Source organism: Coregonus lavaretus (assembly GCF_964263955.1).
Source record: "Coregonus lavaretus genome assembly, chromosome: 31".
NCBI classification, from domain to species: Eukaryota; Metazoa; Chordata; class Actinopteri; order Salmoniformes; family Salmonidae; genus Coregonus; species Coregonus lavaretus.
Window position 1 is genome coordinate 32,579,860 of NC_140018.1, and position 26,989 is coordinate 32,606,848.

The following is a 26,989-nucleotide window of genomic DNA, read 5'->3' on the forward strand; positions in this document are numbered from 1 at the left end:
AGAAATTGATGATAAAAATATTGTGGGGGATGTTTTGTTAGACTTCAGTGCGGCGTTTGACATTATCGATCATAGTCTGCTGCTGGAAAAACGTATGTGTTATGGCTTTACACTCCCTGCTATATTGTGGATAAAGACTTACCTGTCTAAAAAAAAAAAAACAGAGGGTGTTCTTTAATGGAAGCCTATCCAACATAATCCAGGTTGAATCAGGAATTTCCCAGGGCAGCTGTCTAGGCCCCTTACTTTTTTCAATATTTACTAACGACATGCCACTGGCTTAGAGTAAAGCCAGTGTGTGTCACGATTTAACTAGATATGAACCCAAATGCAGACAACTACACCGAGCCAGAGAAGGTTTAACAGGTTTATTAACAACGTGCAATTGTCCAGGTTTCCAAAAATAGGGGAAGAGCAAGTCCAGGTTTACAGGGAGGGTAACAGATCCAGGTTCTGAGCAGGAGTGGTACCGTAACGTCCTAGTGTCCGTGGTGAGTCCAAAAGGGAGGTCCGGTAGTGGAAAGCAGGATGGTGGTGGCAGGAGTGAAGCGGAGGCAGGAGTCAGGTTCCAATAATCTGTGGCACAGGAGAAAAGTAAATAGAACAGGCCAAAAACACAAAGAGCGAAAACAAGCAGGTTGAGTCAACAGCGAGACTAACATGGTCATCTTGACTATGATCTGACAATGAGTGGCAAGTTTGACCGGGTCTTTAAGGCTGAGGTGATTATGGTGAATGAGCTGCAGCTGGAGCCCTGACTCCCGCACACCAGACTTCACTCCTGCAATCAAAACAGACAGAGGGGAGGGAGAGAGCAGAGAGAGAGCTACCTAGCAGCAGTAGGCCTAACAGTGTGTCTATGTATGCGGATGACTCAACACTATACACGTCAGCTACTACAGCGACTGAAATGACTGCAACATTTAACAAAGAGCTGCAATTAATTTCAGAATGGGTGGCAAGAAATAAGTTAGTCCTAAATATTTCAAAAACTTCAAGCATTGTATTTGGGACAAATCATTCACTAAACCCTAAATCTCAACTAAATCTTGTAATGAATAATGTGGAAATTGAGCAAATTGAGGTGACTAAACTGCTTAGAGTAACCCTGGATTGTAAACATATTGATACAACAGTAGCTAAGATGGGGAGAAGTCTGTCCATAATAAAGTGCTGCTCTGCCTTCTTAACAGCACTATCAACAAGGCAGGTCCTGCAGGCCCTAGTTTCGTCGCACCTGGACTACTATTCAGTCGTGTGGTCAAGTGCCACAAAGAGGGATTTAGGAAAATTGCAATTGGCTTAGAACAGGGCAGCACGGCTGGCCATTAGATGTACACAGAGAGCTAACATTAATAATATGCATGTCAATCTCTCCTGGCTCAAAGTGGAGGAGAGATTGACTTCATCACTACTTGTATTTGTGAGAGGTATTGACATGTTGAATGCACTCAGACACCCATGCATACCCCACAAGACATGCCATAGGCACAGACACATGCATATAAACACACGATAACACTATACACACACGTACATATGGATTTTGTGTTGTAGATATGTGGTAGTAGAGTTGGGGCCTGAGGGCACACACTTAATGTGTTGTGAAATCTGTTGAGAATGTATTGTAATGTTTTTAAAATTGTATAACTGCCTTAATTTTGCAGCAGCTAATGGGGATCCATAATACATACAAATACATGAGCCCACTGCCTAAAAGCCACAGGACTTACCTTTTCTGTACCGTACCAAAGTCCTTTTCCTAAGCATAAATTAACTTCTGTTATTATTGATACAGCATCTCACATTAGCCAATAGGTTATTGACTGTACCAGCACAAGCACACTCCTTATTTCTGCTGAAATTCAGCCCTAACAGGAAAGATACAGGACACCTGTGTGAGAATCTTCTAAATATTTGCCGCAAATACAGAACTGAAACTCCCTGGAAACAGCAGAGGATGGGATGGGTGTAACAGACTCATTTTACAACTGGCATTAGCCCAGGTCAGGGAACATATAAAACACTGGGTATGGTTTCCAGGTACAGACAAAAAACTGGGGTATACTGAACAAAAATATAAGCGAAACATGTAAAGTGTTGGTCCCATGTTTCATAAACTGAAATAAAAGATCCCAGAAATGTTCCATACGCACAAAAAGCTTATTTCTCTCAAATTTTGTGCACTAATTTGTTTACATCCCTCTTAGCGAGCATTTCTCCTTTGCATAGATAATCCATCCACCTGAAAGGTGTGCCATATCAAGAAGCTGATTAAACAGCACGATCATTACACAGGTCCACATTGTGCTGGTGACAATAAAAGGCCAGTTTTGGCACACAACACAATGCCACAGATGTCTCAAGTTTTGAGGGAGCGTGTAATTGGCATGCTGACTGCAGGAATGTCCACCAGAGCTGTTGCCAGAGAATTGAATGTTAATTTCTCTACCATAAGCCGCCTCCAACGTCGTTTTAGAGAACTTGGCAATACATCCAACCGGCCTCACAACTGCAGACCACGTGTAACCACACCAGCCCAGGGACTCCACATCCGGCTTCTTCACCTGCGGGATGGTCTGAGACCAGCCACCCGGACAGCTGATGAAACTGTGGGTTTGCACAACTGAGGAATTTATTCACAAACTGTCAGAAATCGTCTCAGGGAAGCTCATATACGCGCTCGTCATCCTCACCAGGTTATTGACCTGACTGCAGTTCAGCGTCGTAACCGACTTCATTGGGCAAATGCTCACCTTCGACGGCCACTGGCACGCTGGAGAAGTGTGCTCTCCACGGATTAATCCCGGTTTCAACAGTACCGGGCAGATGGCAGACAGCGTGTACGGCATCGTGTGGGCGAGCGGTTTGCTGATGTCAATGTTGTGAACAGAGTGCCACATGGTGGCGTTGGAGTTATGGTATGGGCAGGCACAAGCTACAGACAACGAACACAATTGCATTTTATTGATGGCAATTTGAATGCACAGTGATACCGTGACGAGATCCAGAGTCCCATTGTAGCGCCATTCATCTGCCGCCGCCACCACTTAATACTTCAGCATGATAATGCACGGGCGCATGTCTCAAGGATATGTACACAATTCCTGAAAGCTGAAAATGTCCCAGTTCTTCCATGGCCTGCATACTCACCAGACATGTCACCCATTGAGTATTTTTGGGATGCTGTGTACGACAGTGTGTTCCAGTTCCCGCCAATATCCAGCAACTTCGCACAGCCATTGAAGAGGAGTGAAACAACATTCCACAGGCCACAATCAACAGCCTGATCAACTCTATGCAAAGGACATGTGTCACGCTGCATGAGGCAAATTGTGGTCACACCAGATACTGACTGGTTTTCTGAACCACACCCCTACCTTTTATTTAAGGTATCTGTGCCCAACAGATATCCAAATCCACATCTCTGTATTCCCAGTCATGTGAAATCCATAGATTAGGGCCTAATGAATTCATTTCAATTGACTGATTTTCTTATATGGACTGTAACTCAGTAAAATCTTTGAAATTGTTGCATGTTGCGTTTATATTTTTGTTCAGTCTACATCCTCCAGCTGTTCACAATGTACAATTTTTACCTGGCTCTGGCTGTATTGTCGACAAATGGCACCATAGCAGCAGGCACTGTGAAGTTCCTGCAGGGTGAATTTACAGCCCCAACAACCACAACCACACCATCCCACAGAGTAGGTGCTACACTATATATACCAAAGTATGTGGACACCCCTTCAAATTTGGGGATTTGTCTATTTCAACGACACCCGTTGCTGACAGGTGTTTAAAATCGAGCACACTGCCATGCAATCTCCATAGACAAACATTGGCAGTAGAATGGCTTTACTGAAGAGCTCAGTGACTTTCAACGTGGCACCGTCTTAGGATGCCACCTTTCCAACAAGTCAGTTTGTCAAATTTCTGCCCTGCTAGAGCTGCCCTGGTCAACTGTAAGTGCTGTTATTGTGAAGTGGAAACGTCTAGGAGCAACAACGGCACAGCCGCGTAGTGGTAAGCCACACAAGCTCCAAGAATGGGACTGCAGAGTGCTGAAGCACGTAAAAATTGTCTGTCCTCGGTTGAAACACTCACTACCGTTCCAAAATGTCAGCACAATACAGTGGCTTGCAAAAGTATTCACCCCCCTCTGCATTTTTCCTATTTTGTTGCCTTACAACCTGGAATTAAAATTGATTTTGGGGGGGGTTGTATCATTTGATTTACACAACATGCCTACCACTTTGAAGATGCAAAATATTTTTTATTGTGAAACAAACAAGAAATAAGACCAAAAAACGGAAAACTTGAGCGTGCAAAACTATTCCAGTTTCCCAGTCCCTGCCGATGAAAAACATCCTCACAGCATGCTGCCACCACCATGCTTCACTGTGGGGATGGTGTTCCCGGGGTGATGAGAGGTGTTGGGTTTGCGCCAGACATAGCGTTTTCCTTGATGGCCGAAAAGCTCAATTTTAGTCTTATCTGACCAGAGTACCTTCTTCCATATGTTTGGGGAGTCTCCCACATGTCTTTTGGCGAACACCAAACGTGTTTGCTTACATTTTTTTGTTTAAGCAATGGCTTTTTTCTGGCCACTCTTCTGTAAAGCCCAGTTCTGTGGAGTGTACTGCTTAAAGTGGTCCTATGGACAGATACTCCAATCTCCGCTATGGAGCTTTGCAGCTCCTTCAGGGTTATTTTTGGTCTCTTTGTTGCCTCTCTAATTAATGCCCTCCTTGCCTGGTCCGTGAGTTTTGGTGGGCGGCCCTCTCTTGGCAGGTTTGTTGTGGTGCCATATTATTTTAATAATGGATTTAATGGTGCTCCGTGGGATGTTCAAAGTTTCTGATATTTTTTTATAACCAACCCTGACCTGTTTGGAGAGCTCCTTGGTCTTCATGGTGCCACTTGCTTGGTGGTGTCCCTTGCTTAGTGATGTTGCAGACTCTGGGGCCTTTCAGAACAGGTGTATATATACTGATATCATGTGACAGATTGCACACAGGTGGACTAATTATGTGACTTCTGAAGGTAATTGGTTGCACCAGATCATATTTAGGGGCTTAATAGCAAAGGGGGTGAATACATATGCACACACCACTTTTCCGTTATTTATTTTTTAGAATTTTTTTAAACAAGTTCGTTTTTTTCATTTCACATCACCAATTTGGACTATTTTGTGTATGACCATTACATGAAATCCAAATAAAAATCAATTTAAATTACAGGATGTAATGCAAGAAAATAGGAAAAACGCCAAGGGGGATGAATACTTTTGAAGGCACTGTAACTGTTCGTCAGGAGCTTCATGAAATGGGTTTCCATGGCCGAGCAGATGCACACAAGCCTAAGATCACCATACACAATGCCAAGCATCGGCTGGAGTGATGTAAAGCTCGCCGCCATTGGACTCTCTGGAGTGATGAAACACGCTTCAACATCTTGCAGTCCGACGGACAAATCTGGGTTGGCGGATGCCAGAAGAACGTTTCCTGCCTCAATGCATAGTGCCAACTGTAAAGTTTGGTGAAGGAGGAATAATGGTCTGGGGCTGTTTTTCATGGTTCGGGCTAGGCCCCTTAGTTCCAGTGAAGGGAAATCTTAACGCTACAGCATACAATGACATTCTACATGTCTCTGTGCTTCCAACTTTGTGGCAACAGTTTGCCTTTCCTGTTTCAGCATGACAATACCCCGTGCACAAATCGAGGTCCATACAGAAATGTTTTTCGAGATCGGTGTGGAAGAACTTGACTGGCTTGCACAGAGCCCTGACCTCAACCCCATCAAACACCTTTGGGATGAATTGGAACACCGACTGCGAGCCAGGCCTAATCGCCCAACATCAGTGCCCGACCTCACTAATGCTTGTGGCTGAATGGAAGCAAGTCCCCGCAGCAATGTTTCAACATCTAGTGGAAAGCCTTCCCAGAAGAGTGGAGGCTGTTATAGCAGCAAAGGGGGGACTAACTCCATATTAATGCCCATGATTTTGGAACGAGATGTTCGACGAGCAGGTGTCCACATACTTTTGGTCATGTAGTGTATGTCTGTGTGGCAGGCATGGCACACAGCCAAGCCAATAGCCTCAGTGCTCCTGATGAGTTTAGAAGGTACCTGACCACAGAGAAGAGCTGTGAAGAGACAGGGAGGTCACATCTCTGCTTAATGTGGGTGGTAGTTAGGGGTTTGGCACTCAGGTCACAGAAGGATAGGTCACTTCTCTTCAGACACCCACGGAGTAACACTCTGAGGCAGAGGCAAGCTAACAGGGGGTTTCAGTCAGGCATTGTTGGGTAAACCTGGGGTTCTAAACATTTTCCGTTCCGAGGCCCACTGAAACGCTTTCAGAAAAGGCAGCCTGGTTGAGAATCACTGAGGTAAACCATCAAAACGCCAACCTTTTTTGTGGTGGCCTTTGTTAAAAAGCAACCCTTCACAACCATTCCTCCATGTCCCACTAATCAAATACCTCTCTGAAAGTTTTTCTCTGAATAAATGCTCATATTGAGTGTCAATTTGTTGTTTCATGATGTGACAACAAACCACAAGCTTTTAGAAAAGGGATTGACATACATTTCGAAAAAAAAATATTTAAGTCCACAGAAATCAAAACAGAAAGTAAAAGTAAATGTACATTGTAAATTCATCTCACTTATCTTATTCCTTATTTTTCAATCTATGTTCCTTCAACGAGGCATTCTCAGAAACTCATTCAGAGTTTCTAAGAAACGGTGACATGTACAGCACAAATTATATTCAGATTTCAGATTATATTCTTATCTCAAGAAAGTACAGCATTAAATAATCTTAATTGCTACTCTCTCTGTGATGACGAGGAATTTATGAAGAACTATTCATATTTTATTATTTTTACATTCTTTTCAACTTTATTTCACTCACGGATATGAGTTTCCTAGAACTGTGTATTCTACTTGTTTTTATTTTATTTTATTTATTGTGTGGAAAGATCAGTTCACAGACGTCTGGTATAGAAATATGTCAAATATGTGCACTTCACATGAAAGGACTCAGATCCCACGATTATAAAGGAAGGAAGTGTCATTGAGAATCTCTCAAAATGTATGTTCCCATGTTGCTACACCTCTGAACCTTTGGTATGTTTGGAAAATATGAGCAAAACTATGGTGGTTCTGTATGAAAATATGTACTCACTGCAAGTGGAGATCCCCCAGCACTCCATGGGTATGTCTGTGACTGTCTGTCCCACGCATCACTACATGAGGAATGGGGGTGGGGGTCTTTCCTCTCAAAAAGGGTAGGTAGACTATAGACTATAATTAATGAAAATACTGCTTCCTTTGATATAGAAAGATCAGAAGTGAGTGAGAAAGACAGAAGACAGGAAAGGGAAAGACAGAATGAGAGGTATCAGGTCTGTTTAGTGGTGTATGGGGGTGCGGGGATGTTTGCGTACATTGTGAAATATTAAAACAAGGTGGCAGGTGGTGCATTTCAACAGTCATTTTCTATTTCCCCAAAAGTATTTTAAAATATCCTCTTTGTTTCAAATGTCAGACGGTGGCTGAAATGTCGAGTCTGTTTAAACCTGTTTAGAGCTATTGTCTGACATTTGCTCTGACATTTTACAAAAGCTAATGAGTTATGCAACTAAACATTGCCTTTACCACAATAGACAGTCTGGAGTTGTGAAATCCTATGTGGGCATTTTAGTCTTTCCAAACAAAGCCCTATCTCTCAACCCGAGACAACATTTAGTGACAAGGAAGGAAGCAATTCAATCCAGCCGTGAGTCCAAAAGGGAAATACCCTGCCTGCAAAGTACAGTACATGGTCCAATTCATACCCTTTATAATACCTGTTCTCAAACACTACCAGGAACAGGGAAGGATACCCTGTAAACAAACAGTTAGGCCTCCCAAGAACAGGGTAAAAGTAAGTACTGTATGTTCTGGCACAGGGACTATAGAGTGCTTTGCTTCCTTCAAATGAACTGTTTCTTTTTTCTTTGTGTGGTAAAATTCCTGGCAGGAACTCCCATACCTCTCAAGAGGAGCACACAGATGCCAAATAAGGAATACAAGGAAATGGGGGATCATGGCTAGGGCTGTTACAGTGACCATATTACTGCCACACCGGTGGCCACGAGTCATGACTGCAGTCAAATTCCACGTGACCATTAGTCACAGTAACTAGGCTTCTCCAAGCTCTGATGCTGTTGATGGTCATTAGTACCCTACCAAACTTGCTAACTGCCTGGTACTCAGCACTCTATTGTCCCTCTAATCACTCTGACATCAATACAAATGTTTTGGAAAATGAAATCAAACACTTCATGAGACCCCATGAGCTCATGTTGGGCAACATTTCCATAGGCTATGCAATTGCGTGAGAAAACAATGTTTTAATGTCCTCTATTAAAAAGAGGAGGGTCCCATCAGCTTTCTATAGGCTAGGCTTACTATATTTATTTATCAACTTTCCTAATATTAAGCACATTGCTTTGCTTTACAACAGGAGTATAGCCTACCTAGCTGGTAAGAAAATGAACCACGGGAAATGTGTCCTCCATTCGCTTAATAAGTGTATAGATGATGTGTATTTTTTCCCCATGCCCCTGTTCCGAGACAGGTGCATGATAATGGTCCATTCTAAATCAAAACTAATTTCACACATATATTATTTAGTATATGTAAAGACAACATTAAATTAAGAACAGTCTGATGGGTGACAATATTAGCCTATCACTTGTGAATGATGTCCAGCATGTGCAGTAAGGCAAGAAACAGCGCATGCCTTTTATTGCGACTTTTTCAAATCATAGTCACACACTGCATGCAGCCTAGCCCATAGGCCTATATGTTTTGAAAACATTACATTAATAATCACATTTGCGGTCACTTTTGAGAACAGTGTTTCCCCGCTAATTGCATTTTGGAACATTCACAGTTATAGCCTACTGCCGTGTGCGCAGTAGGCTATATGTGAAGAAACAGCCAAATAGTTTATCAACATTTTAAGCTAAATGTTCTGATTTGCATCAGCCTCATTACTTTAAAAAAGTTTTTTGATGAGTGGTTGTATTAATTTAGGATCTATCACATCCCACAACTCTCCCAGAGTATGTTTGGAATATTTATTTATTGCACAGAAGGACAAGTTGACCAATAGAATAGGTCAACTTTTGTACTATGAGGGATAGTAGATTGACATAGGCTAGTGTTTTAGCTGTTCCTTAGGTCTACTCATCTTGTGGGCTGACAAAAAGTAGGCTAAATGTGGACAGTTCTTCTAACATCTTCAATATGCGCCTCTGAATTCGATGAGGGAAGCACCCAGTTGCTTCCCTGATGTGTCTGTCTTCACTTGTAGCCTATTTCTTAGCTGAGATGCCTGTGAAAAGGAATCGATCACGTGACATGCATTGGCTAATAAGAATTGAGATATCTGAGAGAGCCATGTGAGTGAGAGGTGCTTTGGAACAAGGCAGCCAGGAGAAGGGAATTATAATTATTATATTCAGCCCAAGAGCACAACGGCCACTTTGGCCGCAAAAGGCATGGATTTTTTAGGGGGCTTAGAATGCATAAAAAATCTAAACATATAGCCCAACGCTTGTATCACAACTAAAGTGCATAAATAACTCTAAATTAAGCATATAGGAGGACCTGTTTCTTTGTTAACAGCACAACACAGAATAGCCGCATGTGTGCTGTCAGTAGCTGAGTGTAGATGTGGTGAGGAAATCAAGCGCAGGAAACACGGGCGTACGTCAACAGACTTTAGTGAACAAAAGGCAGCACCAAACAGGCGAACAGCCAACCCAACCGGGACACACAGTGCGTAAAATGAAGAACGCGCACACAGTGCGGACTCACGGAAAAACAACACACGAGAGTAAATACAACAAGAGCAACAGCTTGACAAATATACAATACCACATAACACCTGCCCCCACACACGAAAACTAAATAGGCAACCAAATCAAACACTAACAAGGGACAGGTGTACAAACAGACAAAACCAAACAAACATGAAACATCGAACGGTGGCAGCTAGTACTCCGGGGACGACGACCGCCGAAGCCTGCCCGAACAAGGAGGAGGAGCAGCCTCGGCCGAAACCGTGACATGTGCACTTCCTTGGAAATCGTTTAGAGAAAATATCCTTTCTATTTCATTCAGCTATGTTCAATTGTATTCTTCATACTATCAAATAAAATAATGCCATGGAATTCTAAGCAAATCTTGTTTGCTAAATGAACTAGTGTAGCCCACAGCCATATGGTATAGCCATTTCAGGTCCTAACATAAGGACAACTCAGAGTATGCTATTCTGTTCTTCTGAAATAGTCTACATTTTCTTCATATCATGTTTCTTTAGACCTGTCTAAAATAAATAATGGGCTTATTGTGATTGTGTATGCTATATTAAATGGATTTATTAGACTTTTTTAAATGTAGATGTTCCATAGGTCTGCATCAGTGGCTTGTAGGCTATGCGTGGAAGCCAGGAGATGCTAAACGTGTTTATGTTAATTAACGATAAATTACCTATTATTTGCTTGACAATCACCTGCTGACAAAATGTCATGACCGCCACAGCCGTGATCATGACGACACCCCTCTATGAATAGGGCTACATATTTCTGCTACTGTAAATACCTGATGAATGACGAAGAGTGTGAGTAGGAAATGGGCTGCTGATCATTGCAAAATAATGTGATCTCACCTTTACCTGCTGGAAATGAATTTCCAGCATTGGCCAACCACTTATGCCTAGAAGAATGGAATAGAATAGGAATAGCTTTAACTTCTATTCTATTAAAAACTGTTTTAAGTAAGCTGAAAAAGAAAGGAAATTCACATGAGCACCACAATGCCTACTCCACCCATGCTCTACCAAGGTTTTCCAGCACACAGCTTTGACCTACTAAAGTAGCTACACTATATATACAAAGTATAGCTAGGTAGTTAAGTAGGTAGCTAGCTAGTTAGGTAGCTAGCTAGGTAGTTGGCTAGCTAACATCAGCTATGCTAGTGATGATAGTGACAGTGATAATGATTATGTTATTTATAGAGCTATGTTTATAATTGAGGGATGATGACAATCTGTTAGACCAAGTGCACAGTTGGGTGCCTGACTGATCCCCTGGTCATGAACAGATGCCGGGACCTACCAGAAGGAGCAAAAGTTTAGCGACCGCCAAAAATAATTTAATTCACTGTTAACTTGCTATTTTCACAGCTTGTCAGGCAAGACCTCAGAATAAAAGTGTGTCATGCGACACAAGTACCCATATGACACCTGCTCCGTTGTTCCAGTCTCCCTCGACTCCTATGAAAAGAACACCCCATCTTGAGGCCTCGAATAGTGACCCGAGTTACTGTCTTGATGACAGATGGCTTGTATTCAAAAATACCCGGCTTGATAAACTAGTAGGCTAATTCCTAAGCCAAGCAGATACAACTAGTAGAGTCACTTTGGTTGTGAAGTGCATTAGCAAAAAGCTTTGTCCTTTCTTTAGAACAAAATGCAATTTACCGTTTGGCTGTCTATTATAGCACCCTGTCACCGGCCCTTCCAGTCAACACCACCGAACATGCAGCATAGAGAAGACCAGCAAGGGGGCCCTCATCAGCATCATGTAGAAATGCCCTCGCTGTGAGCATTCCTATGAATGGAACAGTCACCCTTACGTTGGCAAGTATCCGGCCAGCAACCTTCAGCTTTCACAGGCTCATCATTTGTACAAATACAGAAGGTAACCCACTTCATTACTTTTATACATTTGATAACCCAATTGTGAAACATAATGTATGTAAACTGACATTATTTGTTGCTTATTTTCTACTTCTTAGATGCATATAATGTCCAGGGAATAACCTAGTCTGGTGGAACCAGCCTGATCGCTGTGTTCACCATTCTATTTCACTTCACATATGATGATATCTGAAGTGAAATAGAAAGGTTTGAACGCAGTGATCAGGTTGGTTCCACCAGGCTAATCATAACCACCATTGATAATGTAATCAGTGCTCTGTGTGTGTGTGTGTGTGTGTGTGTGTGTGTGTGTGTGTGTGTGTGTGTGTGTGTGTGTGTGTGTGTGTGTGTGTGTGTGTGTGTGTGTGTGTGTGTGTGTGTGTGTGTGTGTGTGTGTGTGTGTGTGTGTGTGTGTGTGTGACCGAACAGTATGTTTGATGAGGGACCAGGAGCTGATCTACACTGCTATGCCAATCATGGGGGCTCCAGCCTCACCTTCAACATAGTATATGTTTGTGTGTCAGATATCACCTATCCCTAACTGCCACTGGTAATAGAAAAGTGACTGTTTGTATGTATTTACAGATGCATGAGAGGCAGAAAGACCTGGCACTCAACACATCCACTCAAAACATCCACAATGAGGTGATTACTAATAATACAGTACAGCACAAATGTCCATTTTCATTCCATGTGTCACTGATGAACTCTGCATCAACTGCTTTTGTCAGATGGTGGCCTCAGTCATCTATAGTGTGTCCGTGTAAATAGCCTGTTTTTAGTTTTTTTGTCACTTTGGTATATATTTCTCAATCACACTTTTCATCCTTCAACTAAATATACTTTCCTGCAACCCGCCTCACCCAATGTGGAACGGATTCTATTATTTATTTTACCTTTTTATCCAGAACCTCCAGTTGAAACTAGCCAACTAGCCAGCTAACCAGATAACTAGCTACTTGCTATTAGCCACCGTTAGCAGTTTTCACCATTGTCCATGGCCTGCACTACCTACCAGCCAGCTCTAGCCTGGACTATTATCGGCCAGTCTACACTGTCTGCACAGAGCGCTACTGACCAAGAACATATCGGATTTTCTGCCGGAATCACTCAATCACTGGACCTTAACACCGGATCATCGCAACTAGCTAGCTGCAACTGAATGGATGTTGTTGGCTAATTACCACCGCCCCCGAATCAAGCACCAGTTAGCCTCGAGCCAGGCCCATCTCCCGGCTATCTACCTAATCGTCTGATGTGGTTTCAACAGGCTTCATCTGCTAGCCCCGGCCCGCTAGCACACGCAATCAACAGCCGTACTTCCTGCTCGCCTGTGCTGTAGCAGCCATTCGAACTGCTCCCGGTCTCACCTATTGCTGTTCACTGGACCTTATGATCACTCAGCTGCACAGCTGATGCCTGCTGGACTGTTCCTTTACACGGTACCCCCATTCTGTTTATCTGTCCTGTTTATCTGTTTAGCCTCAGACCAAACTTTCGTTGCCATTACCAGTTGTTGTCTTAGCTCTCTCGAATAACACCTGTGATTGCTTTATGCCTCTCTCCCATGTCAATATGCCTTGCCTATTGCTGTTCCAGTTAGTTCTTATTATACAATTTCACTGTAGAGCCCCCAGTCCCGCTCAACCAATCTCAGAGAGCTCCTTTGTCCCACACCCCATTCACGTGGAGACCGGCTCAATTGGTGCCTCCAGTGATACTATCTCTTTCATTGTTACCCAAAGCATAGGTTTACCTCCACTATACTCATATCCTTCCATATCCTTGTCTGTACATAATGCCCTGAATCTATTCTACAATGCCCGGAAATCTGCCCCTTTTATTCTCTGTACCCAACGCACTAGAAGACCAGTTCTTAAAGCCTTTAGCCGTATCCTTATTCTACTCCTCCTCTGTTCCTCTGGTGATATAGAGGTTAACCCAGGCCCTGTAGCCCCCAGTATCACTGCTACTCCCCAGGCGCTATCATTTTTTGACTTCTGTAACCGTAAAAGCCTTGTTTTTTTGCATGTTAACATCAGAAGCCTCCTCCCTAAGTTTGAGTTACTCACTGCGTTAGCACACTCTGCCAACCCTGATGTTCTAGCAGTGTCTGAATCCTGGCTTAGGAAGACCACCAAAAACTCTGAAATTTCCATCCCCAACTACAACATTTTCCGTCTAGATAGAACTGCCAAAGGGGACGGAGTTGCAATCTACTGTAGAGATAGCCTGCAGAGCTCTATCATACTATCCAGGTCTGTGCCCAAACAGTTTGAGCTTCTACTTCTAAAAATCCACCCTTCCAGAAATAAGTCTATCACTGTTGCCGCTTGCTACAGACCCCCCTCAGACCCCAGTTGTGCCCTGGACACCATATGTGAATTGATTGCCCCCCATCTATCCTCAGAGTTCGTACTGCTTGGTGACCTAAACTGGGATATGCTTAACAACCCGGCCGTCCTACAATCTAAACTAGATGCCCTCAATCTCACACAAATGATCAAGAAACCTACCAGGTACAACCCTAAATCCGTAAACATGGGCACCCTCATAGATATCATCCTGACTAATTTACCCACTAAATACACTGCCGTGTCTTCAACCAGGATCTCAGCGATCACTGCCTCATTGCCTGCGTCCGTAATGGGTCCGTGGTCAAACGATCACCCATCATCACTGTCAAACGCTCCCTAAAACACTTCAGTGAGCAGGCCTTTCTAATTGACCTGGCCCGGGTATCCTGGATGGATATTGACCTCATTCCGTCAGTAGAGGATGCCTGGTTGTTCTTTAAAAGTGCTTTCCTCTCCATCTTAAATAAGCATGCCCCATTCAAAAAATTCCGAACTAAGAACAGATATAGCCCCTGGTTCACCCCAGACTTGACTGCCATTGACCAGCACAAAAATATCCTGTGGCGTACTGCATTAGAATCGAACAGCCCCCGCGATATGCAACTTTTCAGGGAAGTCAAGAACCAATATACACAATCAGTTAGGAAAGCAAAGGCTAGCTTTTTCAAACAGAAATGTGCATCCTGTAGCATTAACTCCAAAAAGTTTTGGGACACTGTAAAGTCCATGGAGAATAAGAGCACCTCCTCCCAGCTGCCCACTGCACTGAGGCTAGGAAACACTGTCACCACCGATAAATCTACGATAATCGAGAATTTCAATAAGCATTTTGCTACGGCTGGCCATGCTTTCCACCTGGCTACCCCTACCCTGGCCACCAGCTCCAACTTGCCCATGCCCCCCTCGCTTCTCCTTCACTCAAATTCAGATAGCTGATGTTCTGAAAGAGCTGCAAAATCTGGACCCCTACAAATCAGCTGGGCTAGACAATCTGGACCCTTTCTTTCTAAAATTAGCAGCCGAAATTGTAGCAACCCCTATTACTAGCCTGTTCAACCTCTCTTTCGTATCATCTGAGATCCCCAGAGATTGGAAAGCTGCCGCGGTCATCCCCCTCTTCAAAGGGGGTGACACTCTCGATCCAAACTGTTACAGACCTGTATCCATCCTGCCCTGCCTTTCGAAAGTATTTGAAAGCCAAGTTAACAAACAGATCACCGTCCATTTCGAATCCCACAGTACCTTCTCCGCTATGCAATCTGGTTTCCAAGCTGGTCATGGGTGCACCTCAGCCACGCTAAAGGTCCTAAACAATATTATAACCGCGATCAATAAAAGACAGTACTGTGCAGCCATCTTCATCGACCTGGCCAAGAATTTTGACTCTGTCAATCACCGCATTCTTATTGGCAGACTAAATAGCCTTGGTTTCTCAAATGACTGCCTCGCCTGGTTCACCAACTACTTCTCAGATAGAGTTCAATGTGTCAAATCGGAGGGCCTCTTGTTTGGACCTCTGGCAGTCTCTATGGGGGTGCCACAGGGTTCAATTCTTGGGCCGACTCTATTCTCTGTGTATATCAATGATGTCGCTCTTGCTGCTGGTGACTCTCAGATCCACCTCTACGCAGATGACACCATTTTCTATACATCTGGCCCTTCATTGGACACTGTGTTAACAAACCTCCAAACGAGCTTCAATGCCATACAACACTCCTTCCGTAGCCTCCAACTGCTTTTAAACGCTAGTAAAACTAAATGCATGCTCTTCAATCGAACGCTGCTTGCACCCGCCTGCCCGACTAGAATCACTACTCTCGGCGGGTCTGACTTAGAATATGTGGACAACTACAAATACCTAGGTGTCTGGTTAGACCGTAAACTCTCCTTCCAGACTCACATTAAGCATCTCCAATCCAAAGTTAAATCTATAATCGGCTTCCTATTTCGCAACAAAGTCTCCTTCACTCATGCTGCCAAACATGCCCTCGTAAAACTGACTATCCTACCAATCCTTGACTTCGGCGATGTAATTTACAAAATAGCCTCCAACACTCTACTCAGCAAATTGGATGTAGTCTATCACAGTGCCATCCGTTTTGTCACCAGAGCCCCATATACTACTCACCATTGTGACCTGTACGCTCTCGTTGGCTGGCCTTCACTACATATTCGTCGCCAAACCCACTGGCTCCAGGTCATCTATAAATCACTGCTAGGCAAATCCCCGCCTTATCTTAGCTCATTGGTCACCATAGCAACACCCACCCGTAGTATGCGCTCCAGCAGGTATATCTCACTGGTCATCCCCAAAGCCAACACCTCCTTTGGCTGCCATTCCTTCCAGTTCTCTGCTGCTAATGACTGGAACGAACTGCAGAAATCTCTGAAGCTGGAGACTCTTATCTCCCTCACTAACTTTAAGCATCAGTTGTCAGAGCAGCTTACCGATCACTGCACCTATACACAGCCCATCTGTAATTAGCCCACCCAACTACCTCATCCCCATATTGTTATTTATTTTTCTCATTTGCACCCCAGTATCTCTATTTGCACATCTTCTGCACATCTATCATTCCAGTGTTAATAATACATTGTAATTATTTTGCACTTTGGCCTATTTATTGCCTTACCTCCATAACTTACTACATTTGCACACACTGTACAGTGGGGAAAAAAAGTATTTAGTCAGCCACCAATTGTGCAAGTTCTCCCACTTAAAAAGATGAGAGATGCCTGTAATTTTCATCATAGGTACACGTCAACTATGACAGACAAATTGAGGGAAAAAAATCCAGAAAATCACATTGTAGGATTTTTAATGAATTTATTTGCAAATTATGGTGGAAAATAAGTATTTGGTCACCTACAAACAAGCAAGATTTCTGGCTCTCACAGACCTGTAACTTCTTCTTTAAGAGGCTCCTCTGTCCTCCCCTCGTTTCCTGTATTAATGGCACCTGTTTGAACTTGTTATCAGTATAAAATACACCTGTCCACAACCTCAAACAGTCACACTCCAAACTCCACTATGGCCAAGACCAAAGAGCTGTCAAAGGACACCAGAAACAAAATTGTAGACCTGCACCAGGCTGGGAAGACTGAATCTGCAATAGGTAAGCAGCTTGGTTTGAAGAAATCAACTGTGGGAGCAATTATTAGGAAATGGAAGACATACAACACCACTGATAATCTCCCTCGATCTGGGGCTCCACGCAAGATCTCACCCCGTGGGGTCAAAATGATCACAAGAACGGTGAGCAAAAATCCCAGAACCACACGGGGGGACCTAGTGAATGACCTGCAGAGAGCTGGGACCAAAGTAACAAAGCCTACCATCAGTAACACACTACGCCGCCAGGGACTCAAATCCTGCTGTGTCCCCCTGCTTAAGCCAGTACATGTCCAGGCCCGTCTGAAGTTTTCTAGAGTGCATTTGGATGATCCAGAAGAGGATTGGGAGAATGTCATATGGTCAGATGAAACCAAAATATAACTTTTTGGTAAAAACTCAACTCGTCGTGTTTGGAGTACAAAGAATGCTGAGTTGCATCCAAAGAACACCATACCTACTGTGAAGCATGGGGATGGAAACATCTTGCTTTGGGGCTGTTTTTCTGCAAAGGGACCAGGACGACTGATCCGTGTAAAGGAAAGAATGAATGGGGCCATGTATCGTGAGATTTTGAGTGAAAACCTCCTTCCATCAGCAAGGGCATTGAAGATGAAACGTGGCTGGGTCTTTCAGCATGACAATGATCCCAAACACACCGCCCGGGCAACGAAGGAGTGGCTTCGTAAGAAGCATTTCAAGGTCCTGGAGTGGCCTAGCCAGTCTCCAGATCTCAACCCCATAGAAAATCTTTGGAGAATTTGAAAATCCGTGTTGCCCAGCGACAGCCCCAAAACATCACTGCTCTAGAGGAGATCTGCATGGAGGAATGGGCCAAAATACCAGCAACAGTGTGTGAAAACCTTGTGAAGACTTACAGAAAACGTTTGACCTGTGTCATTGCCAACAAAGGGTATATAACAAAGTATTGAGAAACTTTTTTGTTATTGACCAAATACTTATTTTCCACCATAATTTGCAAATAAATGCATTAAAAATCCTACAATGTGATTTTCTGGAATTTCTTTTCTCATTTTGTCTGTCATAGTTGACGTGTACCTATGATGAAAATTACAGGCCTCTCTCATCTTTTTAAGTGGGAGAACATGCACAATTGGTGGCTGACTAAATACTTTTTTTCCCCACTGTATATAGATTTTCTATTGTGTTATTGACTGTATGTTTTGTTTTATCCCATGTGTAACTCTGTGTTGTTGTTGCCAGGTCGCAGTTGTAAATGAGAACTTGTTCTCAACTGGCTTACCTGGTTCAATAAAGGTGAAATAAAAAATAAAAAGTTATTGAACTCAACCTGCAGGAGGTTTGTTTGTTGTAATTGAGTGGGGGAAACAGTTGTGGCAAGGTTCTGACAGATGGGTGTGTCTTGGTGGTGGCAAGGACACACCAAAGAAACACCCACATGAAACCACACTCCCAAGCCAACTCACTTCAGACTTCTGTCTTGGCCGCCAGCATTTGTTGAGGAGCAAGCCAAAAAACGAGACTAAATCAAAGGGTGCAGTTCCCCTTTAAGCTGTTTGACCACAGAAAAAGGCCAGCAATACTCTGTATTATTCAGAGCCCCATGAAATGACACCATATATACATTATACAGACCCTACTGAGTACTCCCCACCCCATTTTTACATCAGCACAAATAATAGTTTTTTCTCTATAACCCAATATGTAATGCATATACAGTGATTTGCATTGGGGGCATTTATTTGACCTTGGAACATGTTTTAAAACCCACATTTAATGCAAATTTCAGTTAAATATGAACAAATATGAATCAATGTTAATGTTTAGATAATTATTTTTCATACATCATGAATAAATACAGGTTAATTACACTTTTCTACTATTATGTGTGGGACTTTTATTTAGAACGTTGCCAAAATTACGTGACCCGGAAGTACTTTTTTTGTATTGCTGATGAGACGCTGATTCATTTATGTTTGATGTGAATATTTTTGACTTTTTAGCTAACTAAATTCCAACCAAAATGTCCCGGGGCTCAAGTGCAGGTTTCGATCGTCACATCACTATCTTCTCTCCAGAGGGTAGACTCTACCAAGTTGGTTAGTACAGTATATTTTCATTTGCATGCACACAATACACGGCTAGGTAAATGCTCTGTCATTGTTCCTAGCGCTAATACATTGATAACTAGCTAGCTTGCAATAAGGCTATAATACTTTTATTTATTTAACATATTCACATTCTGCACGTTGTTTTATGTTTTCGAAATGTAGTTTGACTGCCCTCAACTACTAGCTAGCTAGATATCCGCACAATAAGCACAATGCTCAGCTAGCTAGGTTAACACCTGACAAGAAACACACTGAACATTACTATCTAGTTAGCTAGCTACCTAATCAACATGAAGTTGTCATTTGTACTAGATAGCTACTGAAAACATGTTGTTTTCTTGTGGTAATAGCAGACGTAAGTGCAGCTAGTTAGTTGCTAGTGAGGAAAGCTAGCTAACTACAGTCAGTATGTTGTTAGCAAGCTAGTAAGTCTCGCGAGGCCATCTTATAAATCTCAACGTGAAGGAAGAATGGGTGTCAGACACAATTATGTGTATAGTCATTGGTCAGACATAGAGAGCCTATTAAATTCGTATTCTAATTCTATGGTGTCAGAGGTGTGCTGTTATCTGAAGTAATTTTGATGTGTGTTGTATGCAGTGATTCAATCATGTTCTGAATAACCCTGTTATGTGTTTTACACAGAATATGCTTTCAAGGCCATAAACCAAGGTGGTCTCACGTCAGTAGCAGTCAGAGGTAAAGACTGCGCAGTAGTTGTCACACAGAAGAAAGTACCGGTAAGTCCAGCTGTAAAACCATGCCTGTTTACCTCATTGTTTTAGGCTTTTCACAAGTGGAGGACTGACTTAGTACAACAATTGGATTTATTAAAAATGACAGTTACCTTGTTTTGTCTCTACTAGGACAAGCTGTTGGATGCCTCCACAGTCACTCACCTGTTCAGGATAACGGAGAACATTGGCTGTGTGATGTCAGGGATGACAGGTACTAGGATTACTTGGTAAACTGCTACGATGGTCAAAGCCAACTCTTACTAACAACAACAACTGAACTTTTACTTGTATCCCAACTCATATAATTAAACTCTTACTAAGAAAAAGTACTCTTCCTGTACCATGTGCATAACATTAAGGCCTACCTTGAAATTGCCAATTCCCAGTGCTGGCTCTAACTGCTTGTCTCTTCTCCTCTCCTCCAGCGGACAGCAAGTCCCAGGTTCAGAGAGCGCGCTACGAGGCAGCCAACTGGAAGTACAAGTACGGTTATGAGATCCCAGTGGACATGCTGTGTAAGAGGATTGCTGACATCTCTCAGGTGTACACACAGAACGCTGAGATGAGGCCGCTGGGATGCTGTAAGTGCATGTTTATTCATGTTCACCATCACTGGATTTATGTGTGTTGAAACTGAAATTTGAAGCACAAGATCTACATACTAGGCAGTCAAAAACATGCAATGGTAATGAGCCATGTTGTACTCCTAATTTTCATTCAGACTTTTATAGAAAGACAATGCCAATGCATCTTTTCCCCAATATTGTTTACAACTCTTAGAGTATCTTCTGCACATACTATACTTTCTCCTTGACCAATATCATGTCTCTCCTTTCCTCTGCTTTTCAGGCATGATAGTGATCGGTGTGGATGATGAGTGTGGTCCCCAGGTGTACAAGTGTGACCCTGCAGGCTACTACTGTGGCTTCAAGGCCACCGCTGCAGGGGTCAAACAGACAGAGGCCACAAGCTTCCTGGAGAAGAAAGTCAAAAAGAAACTCGAATGGACCTTTAAAGAAACTGTTGAGGTAGAAAACCCCTTCCACGCCGCTAACTGTGTACATATACAGTACAGCGTTTAGTGATTTAACAAAACAAAAGTGAAATGAACTACTAGGTGAAATGTTGTACGGTCAGCATTTGTTTCTCCCCTCTGCAAAAACATTGAATGTGATTGCAAGTGGTTTAATTGTATCTCTCTCTCCTTCTGCCTCCCTCTCTTCAGACTGCCATCACCTGTCTGTCAACAGTCCTGTCAATTGATTTCAAGCCCACTGAGCTGGAGATTGGAGTCATCACAACAGAGGATCCTAAGTTCAGGTGAAGCACCACTCTGCCCCATATAAAATACAGTAAGACCTTTGTTGTTGTTTAGGAAGCGTGTAAAAGAGGTACACTTTAGATGTGGAGGTGCTATATTGGTCTGTCCCACTAATGGACCACCAGAATTGTGTTGTCGCAAAGTTTCAAGTTCATAGTGAGGAATGTCGAATTTTAATCTGTATTTTTTTCTAACTGCAGGATTCTGACCGAGTCTGAGGTGGACACCCATCTGGTGTCCCTAGCGGAGAGAGACTGAGCCCAGAAAGAGATGTGTAAGAGAATGATGGGATTTGTAGTCCCCCATTTGAAGAATGGTGTTATCCTTGTTTGCTGTATATTTTACCCCCTGTTCCATTAAAACATTTTCTAGTAAAATATTATATTCTGATTCTTTTCTTTTCAGTTTGATCTCTTAATGCCGGGACAGGTTTTCTCTCAGGTACTTGTGACAGACTGCACAGTATTATCTGTGTTTATTATTCGATCATGTTACTATAAAGTTTAAACCCTTTTCTAATTATTTATTTTTTAATCAATGCTCAATGTGGGACCATAGATTTGACTGAATTCTGTGCACAAGGCCTTCGTTATATGACCTAGTACAAACTTGACAATTTTTATACCTGTTAAAGATCTGTTCCAGAGGTTTGTATATGTTTTCGCTAGTAGTTCTGAAAAGTAGCAATCACGAGGCAAAACGGGTTCCAGGAAATGTTGCACAATTGTGTACTACGTCATCCATTTCGTATAATATACAGTATGTTACATCCTACATATAAATACATTTCAAATCGTACAATATGTTATGAATTTGTTAGTGCATTTCTACAATATGTTACAAATTTGTGAGTGCTTAAGATCCCGTTCTCTCTTTAAATTGGGTGACCTGACTGTGAGACAGATTTAGAAGCTGGGAAAGTTTTGAACATTGCTGCAGAGTAGAACATTGACTTCCTGTTGTGGTTCTGCTCATTTAATCACATGACATACTACTGCATAGCTGTGGTAAAAGGTTCTTTACTACAGTCAGTCAAAACTGGTTGTGACCTGTTGAGCTCCTATCATTTCTATGCATTCTCCACTTACAGAAAGTCAAAAATAAATTAGTTTGAAAATGCACCTTAGGTGACAATCACAAGGCAAATTGTCTTGAGAAAAGAGTGCAATATTTATACGTGATGAGAGATATGTGAGTAAAAGTTGTTTACCTACCTGAATGCATAGGGGGTAAAGGTGGAATGGCTTCCAGATAAATGTATTATCAATAAGTCATACTAGATGGGGATATGTGCCTATTGGAAAAGGTCACATATCGAATGTTGTTTAGATTATAGAGGCAAAAGACTAATCCGAAGTCTCAGGATTAGTGTTTTGTTGACTCATGTTAGTTCTATGTCCAGAGGGTATGAACAGATCACATGCAGAGGGACTGTTGTGTCCTTGGGTGAGGCTGTCAGATTCCTTAGGAAATCCCCTGAGAATCGAGATGGCTATAGGCCAACTGATGTTTATGACCCACAGTAATTACAACAGTAGTCCAAAGATCATGTATTTTTCTACCACTGACTGACTATAATAGTGTTTATCAGATGTGGCGTGTACTACTGGGAGCAAGGGTTGCTGAAGGAGAGCTGCGGATTTTAGAAAATCTGTCGCCAATTCGATGGAAACCTAGTTAGTGACAACTTGGGGTATATCAAGCCAGCTGAAATTAAGTATTGTCCTGTTATATACTTTTAGCTTGCAGGGTTTCCCAGTCATGACTGATACTGGTAATGCAAATAATAGGCATGAGTGGTCCAGTCCGGAAAATGTTAATCATTCCCAGATTGGTGAACAGTAGGTTTTCTACAGAATGAGTCGGCACTTCCCAGGCCAACCCAGACACTGATTCAGTGGTACTTCTAAGGTGGAATGTTTCGTACAGAACAGTAGTTCCTCTTACACATCCAATCCGGGAGGGACTTTTAACAATGTGACTCACAGACCCAGTAACCCCCACCCCAACCAAGAAACCCCAGACTGTGGTCCTCTGTAGCTCAGTTGGTAGAGCATGGTGTTTGCGACGCCAGGATAGTGGGTTCGATTCCCAGTACTACCCATACGTAAAATGTATGCACGCATGACTGTAAATCGCTTTGATTAACATAATCTGCTAAATGACATTTATTATTATATATTAATATAAGTCCTGTGTATGCGTGTGTCGAGTGGGGGAAGGGGAGTTCACTTGTCTTGCAAGTCTGTGAAAAATGTACATGAGCCTTGTATGGGTAAGTAGTGTTGGCTAAGTGAGGCAGTTTATTGAGATGGTTTGATACTGTATATTACTGTGTAAAAATGGCCATGGAGAATTACTAGAGTGTGACAGGAAATTCAGTACAGTACTGTACTGTAAGTGAGGTAGTTTAATGAAATAATCATAAAGTCACAGGAAATGAACCAAAACCACAGTGCGTAAGAGTAGGAAATAGAGCAGTCAAAATCCATTTATATTTATAGATGCATATTTTATTGATTCTTTTCAATAGTGTTTCACTCACATTTAATAAAAACATTCCAAGTATAAAAATATATCTGTGTATTTACAATATATTACTGATATATACATGAAAATATAATAATTCTCTCAGAGGTCAGGGGTCATATTATGTGTTCCGGTGCGTTTGATCTTCACGGAACACCAGACTTCTATCCCGACCGAACGCCATCTTCAGTCTTGTCTCTCTGTCGCCTTGTCTGTCGGCCAGCTCTAGGTGGCTCTCCCGAAGGCTTCTGGGACCTGGAGTTCCCACTGCGCTTTGACTGAACTGGACTGGCCAGTAGCAGCTTCATCGACTTGATTCACATCACCATGTGATGCGACCACTTCAATTCTGCCCGAATGTAATGTCATCGTACATCTGTGGAGAAAAAAAGAAACAACATTAGGAATCTGTAAACTCAACTGTAATTTAAATAGAAAACAATATTTATTTGGTACTATAGTCAATCCATTTGTCCAGATAGAGCCTTTGCCCCCTCTCTCTAGTACTGCAGTTTTTAATTCATTTAACCTTTATTTATACAGAGATCAAATCTCTTTTACAAGAGAAACCAGTGTAGCTGTTGTTACCATCTCACCTGTTCATCATCAGACAGGCACTCCTCCTCGCTCTCTTCTGATTCGCTCTCAGGCAGCTCTCTAAGCTCCTGGGTCGTCTTCTCATACAGCTGGTGGCGGATCTCAGCGTTCTGACGCCCATAGGTCAGGTGGTACGGCGTGTAGCCCCCGTATGTCACACTGTTGACATCTGCCCCCAGGGAGAGGAGCCGGTGGACCAGGGATAGGTTCTGGAGGTCTACGGCCAGGTGGAGCGCTGTACGACCGCTACATTGTTCCTGAGGGGAAACAAAAATACACCAAACATTAGTTCCTTTGGTCTGAGAATACATTTAAGTTTTCAATAATCAATGGGGATACTTGATTCTTGGCAACAGAATACCTGTGTGATGAACATACCTGTGCATTGATATCGGCACCAAGCTGAACCAGGTTCTCCACCATGGAGAGGTATCCATTAATGGAGGCGAGGTGGAGGCAGTTGTGTCCGCTGTAGTTGGGGAAGGTGAGGATGGAGCTGAGGTGGCGGAGGCAGTTCTGGGTGATCACACTGAAGGAAGTGAGAGAGCCCTTCTTACAGGCGATGTGGAGGGCGGTGTTCCCACTGTCGTCTGCTATCCGCGGGTCACACCCGGCCTTCAGTAGCCTCTCTACCAGATGGGGCTGTTCTGTGATCACTGCCAGGTGGAGCGCAGTCTGAGAGAAGATTTAGGTTGTTAGCTATTGTTTTCAGGTGTAAATACCTTTATAACTGTTAATAACTATGTATGTGTAGTGATGACAACTTGTTTCAATAAGACAGTTGTTTATCAACCAATTAATTGTGTTTTAATTAACAAATTAAGTATGTTTTTTTTTATTGACCTATATATTTGTTCAATTAATCAATTATCTATTTTCCTATTGGTCATCAATAATTACCTGTCTCTGATTGTTCTGTGCATCCAGTAATATATGATCATTGTGTGACAGTTTGATCATCTGCTCTGCTTGTTCTGTGGCTTCATGAATAATGGCCAGGTGGAGAAACCTGTGTGGAGGAGAGGAAAATAAAGAGTTTTAAAAAAAAGGCTGCGCTTCAAATGTGCATGGCGCAGAGGAAGTGGTTAAACAAAGCGCGAGCACTAGAGCCTTGCGCAAGAAAATATTTTTTTCGGGTTATTTCCACCAGTTGCGGCTTGACACATCTGATGCATTATCATTCCTGGCATCTCGTCAGGGACTTTCCTAACTGCGCAGTGCTGACTTTAGCACCGCCTAGGCGCAGCTCTGAGGCAAAGTACATACTCAGAATACAACCGAGTCCAAAAGGCCTTTTGTTTACTTGCAAATTCTGACTATAGCTGCTTAATTTGACATTATCTTAATAACATGAGCATATCTGTGCGTTTTGTATTCTTTATGAACGCATAGGATTTTGCATAAAGTGCTGTATTCTCAAAACATTGCTTTGGATTATAATTAGGATATTTAAATTTGCCTTTTTGCGCTTGCAGTAGGTCTATAGGCCTAGGTCCCGTTTAAATGCAACATTACCAAAGATAAAAGTGAACTTACGTGTCTCCATCCTCGGTCACTGTTTTCCTCCAGGGTTCATTACTGCAGGGGTTTGCCTTGATTTCGACATTGGCCACTCTCAAGTCCTCCAGCTCTTTCACAAGGTTAACATATTCATACTCTTTTAGAGAATCCATACCGCTATCAAAACGGTCTTCTTGGCAAGGTACAATTTTCCCATGTTTCGATTCCATATCATCAGAGTTATAATCCATTTGGTTGTGTTTTGAAACTCTAACATCCATAGTGAATAGACTGACTGACAAGTCGACTCACTTCTCTGTTCTCTTTCAAGTTTGGAATGGAGTGTGTGTCAGAGGGAGGCGAGAGTGGGTTTAATGCTCTACGGGGAGGAGACAAAGAACGGGGGATTTCCACGTTGAGTTATCTCGACACAGCTAGTAGGGAAACTCATAGACTGGGCTTTTATGAGAAAAATTCCCCCTCGAATGAGCCCCACAGACTCAGAGTAAGAATGAAAACTTGTAGTTTCCTATTAGACATCAAAATATACCTGTGATGCAGACAGAAATACCTTCAATGAATGAGATAGATGAATGAGGGACAGACAGGGGTGCCTTTGACAGTTTCTGGAAGAATTCCCTTTTCATAACTAGGTAATTGAGGGAAATTGCATAATTGTTTTGCACATTTTGCACATTTTTACTGTAATCACTAGAGACTATAGTATTTTGATAACTATGCATGCAGGTGTTCCATGGAATGTTAATTGAAGGTCAACCTCAGTGTGTGAAATATCTCATTAGTTTACCCTATTAATTATTGGACTATTACAGTTCTGCACCTTACCTGATCTCATATGCTATCATACATGGATAAAATGCATCTCTGCAAGCATAAACAGATAGTACATTGCAAATATATTCTCCATATATGGCCAGGTTTTATTCAGGTTGGGATACCATGTTGGAGGGATGTTTGCAGCC

General features: G+C 42.5%; 2 protein-coding genes and 1 long non-coding RNA gene across 3 annotated transcripts; 1 reads left to right on the forward strand and 2 right to left on the reverse strand.

The window, feature by feature from the left end:
• Nucleotides 1-385: 385 nt before the first annotated feature.
• Nucleotides 386-22,757, reverse strand: LOC311107132. The gene is made up of 3 exons (XR_014610402.1): nt 22,595-22,757; nt 20,425-20,530; nt 386-576 (listed from the first exon to the last, which is right to left on the reverse strand). It is a non-coding gene; the product is annotated as an uncharacterized lncRNA (long non-coding RNA).
• Nucleotides 19,141-21,762, forward strand: LOC311107131 (proteasome subunit alpha type-6-like). The gene is made up of 7 exons (XM_084149629.1): nt 19,141-19,310; nt 19,968-20,062; nt 20,189-20,270; nt 20,485-20,640; nt 20,909-21,087; nt 21,285-21,379; nt 21,581-21,762. Exons 1-7 carry the CDS (start codon nt 19,235-19,237, stop codon nt 21,636-21,638), a joined length of 741 nt encoding a protein of 246 aa, XP_084005755.1. The 5' UTR covers nt 19,141-19,234; the 3' UTR covers nt 21,639-21,762.
• A 1,104-nt stretch (nt 22,758-23,861) lies between the features above and the next one.
• Nucleotides 23,862-26,442, reverse strand: LOC311106842 (NF-kappa-B inhibitor alpha-like). The gene is made up of 5 exons (XM_084149214.1): nt 26,043-26,442; nt 25,407-25,515; nt 24,885-25,181; nt 24,506-24,763; nt 23,862-24,285 (listed from the first exon to the last, which is right to left on the reverse strand). The coding sequence occupies exons 1-5, from the start codon at nt 26,285-26,287 to the stop codon at nt 24,253-24,255; spliced, it is 942 nt and encodes a 313-aa protein (XP_084005340.1). The 5' UTR covers nt 26,288-26,442; the 3' UTR covers nt 23,862-24,252.
• Nucleotides 26,443-26,989: the final 547 nt, after the last annotated feature.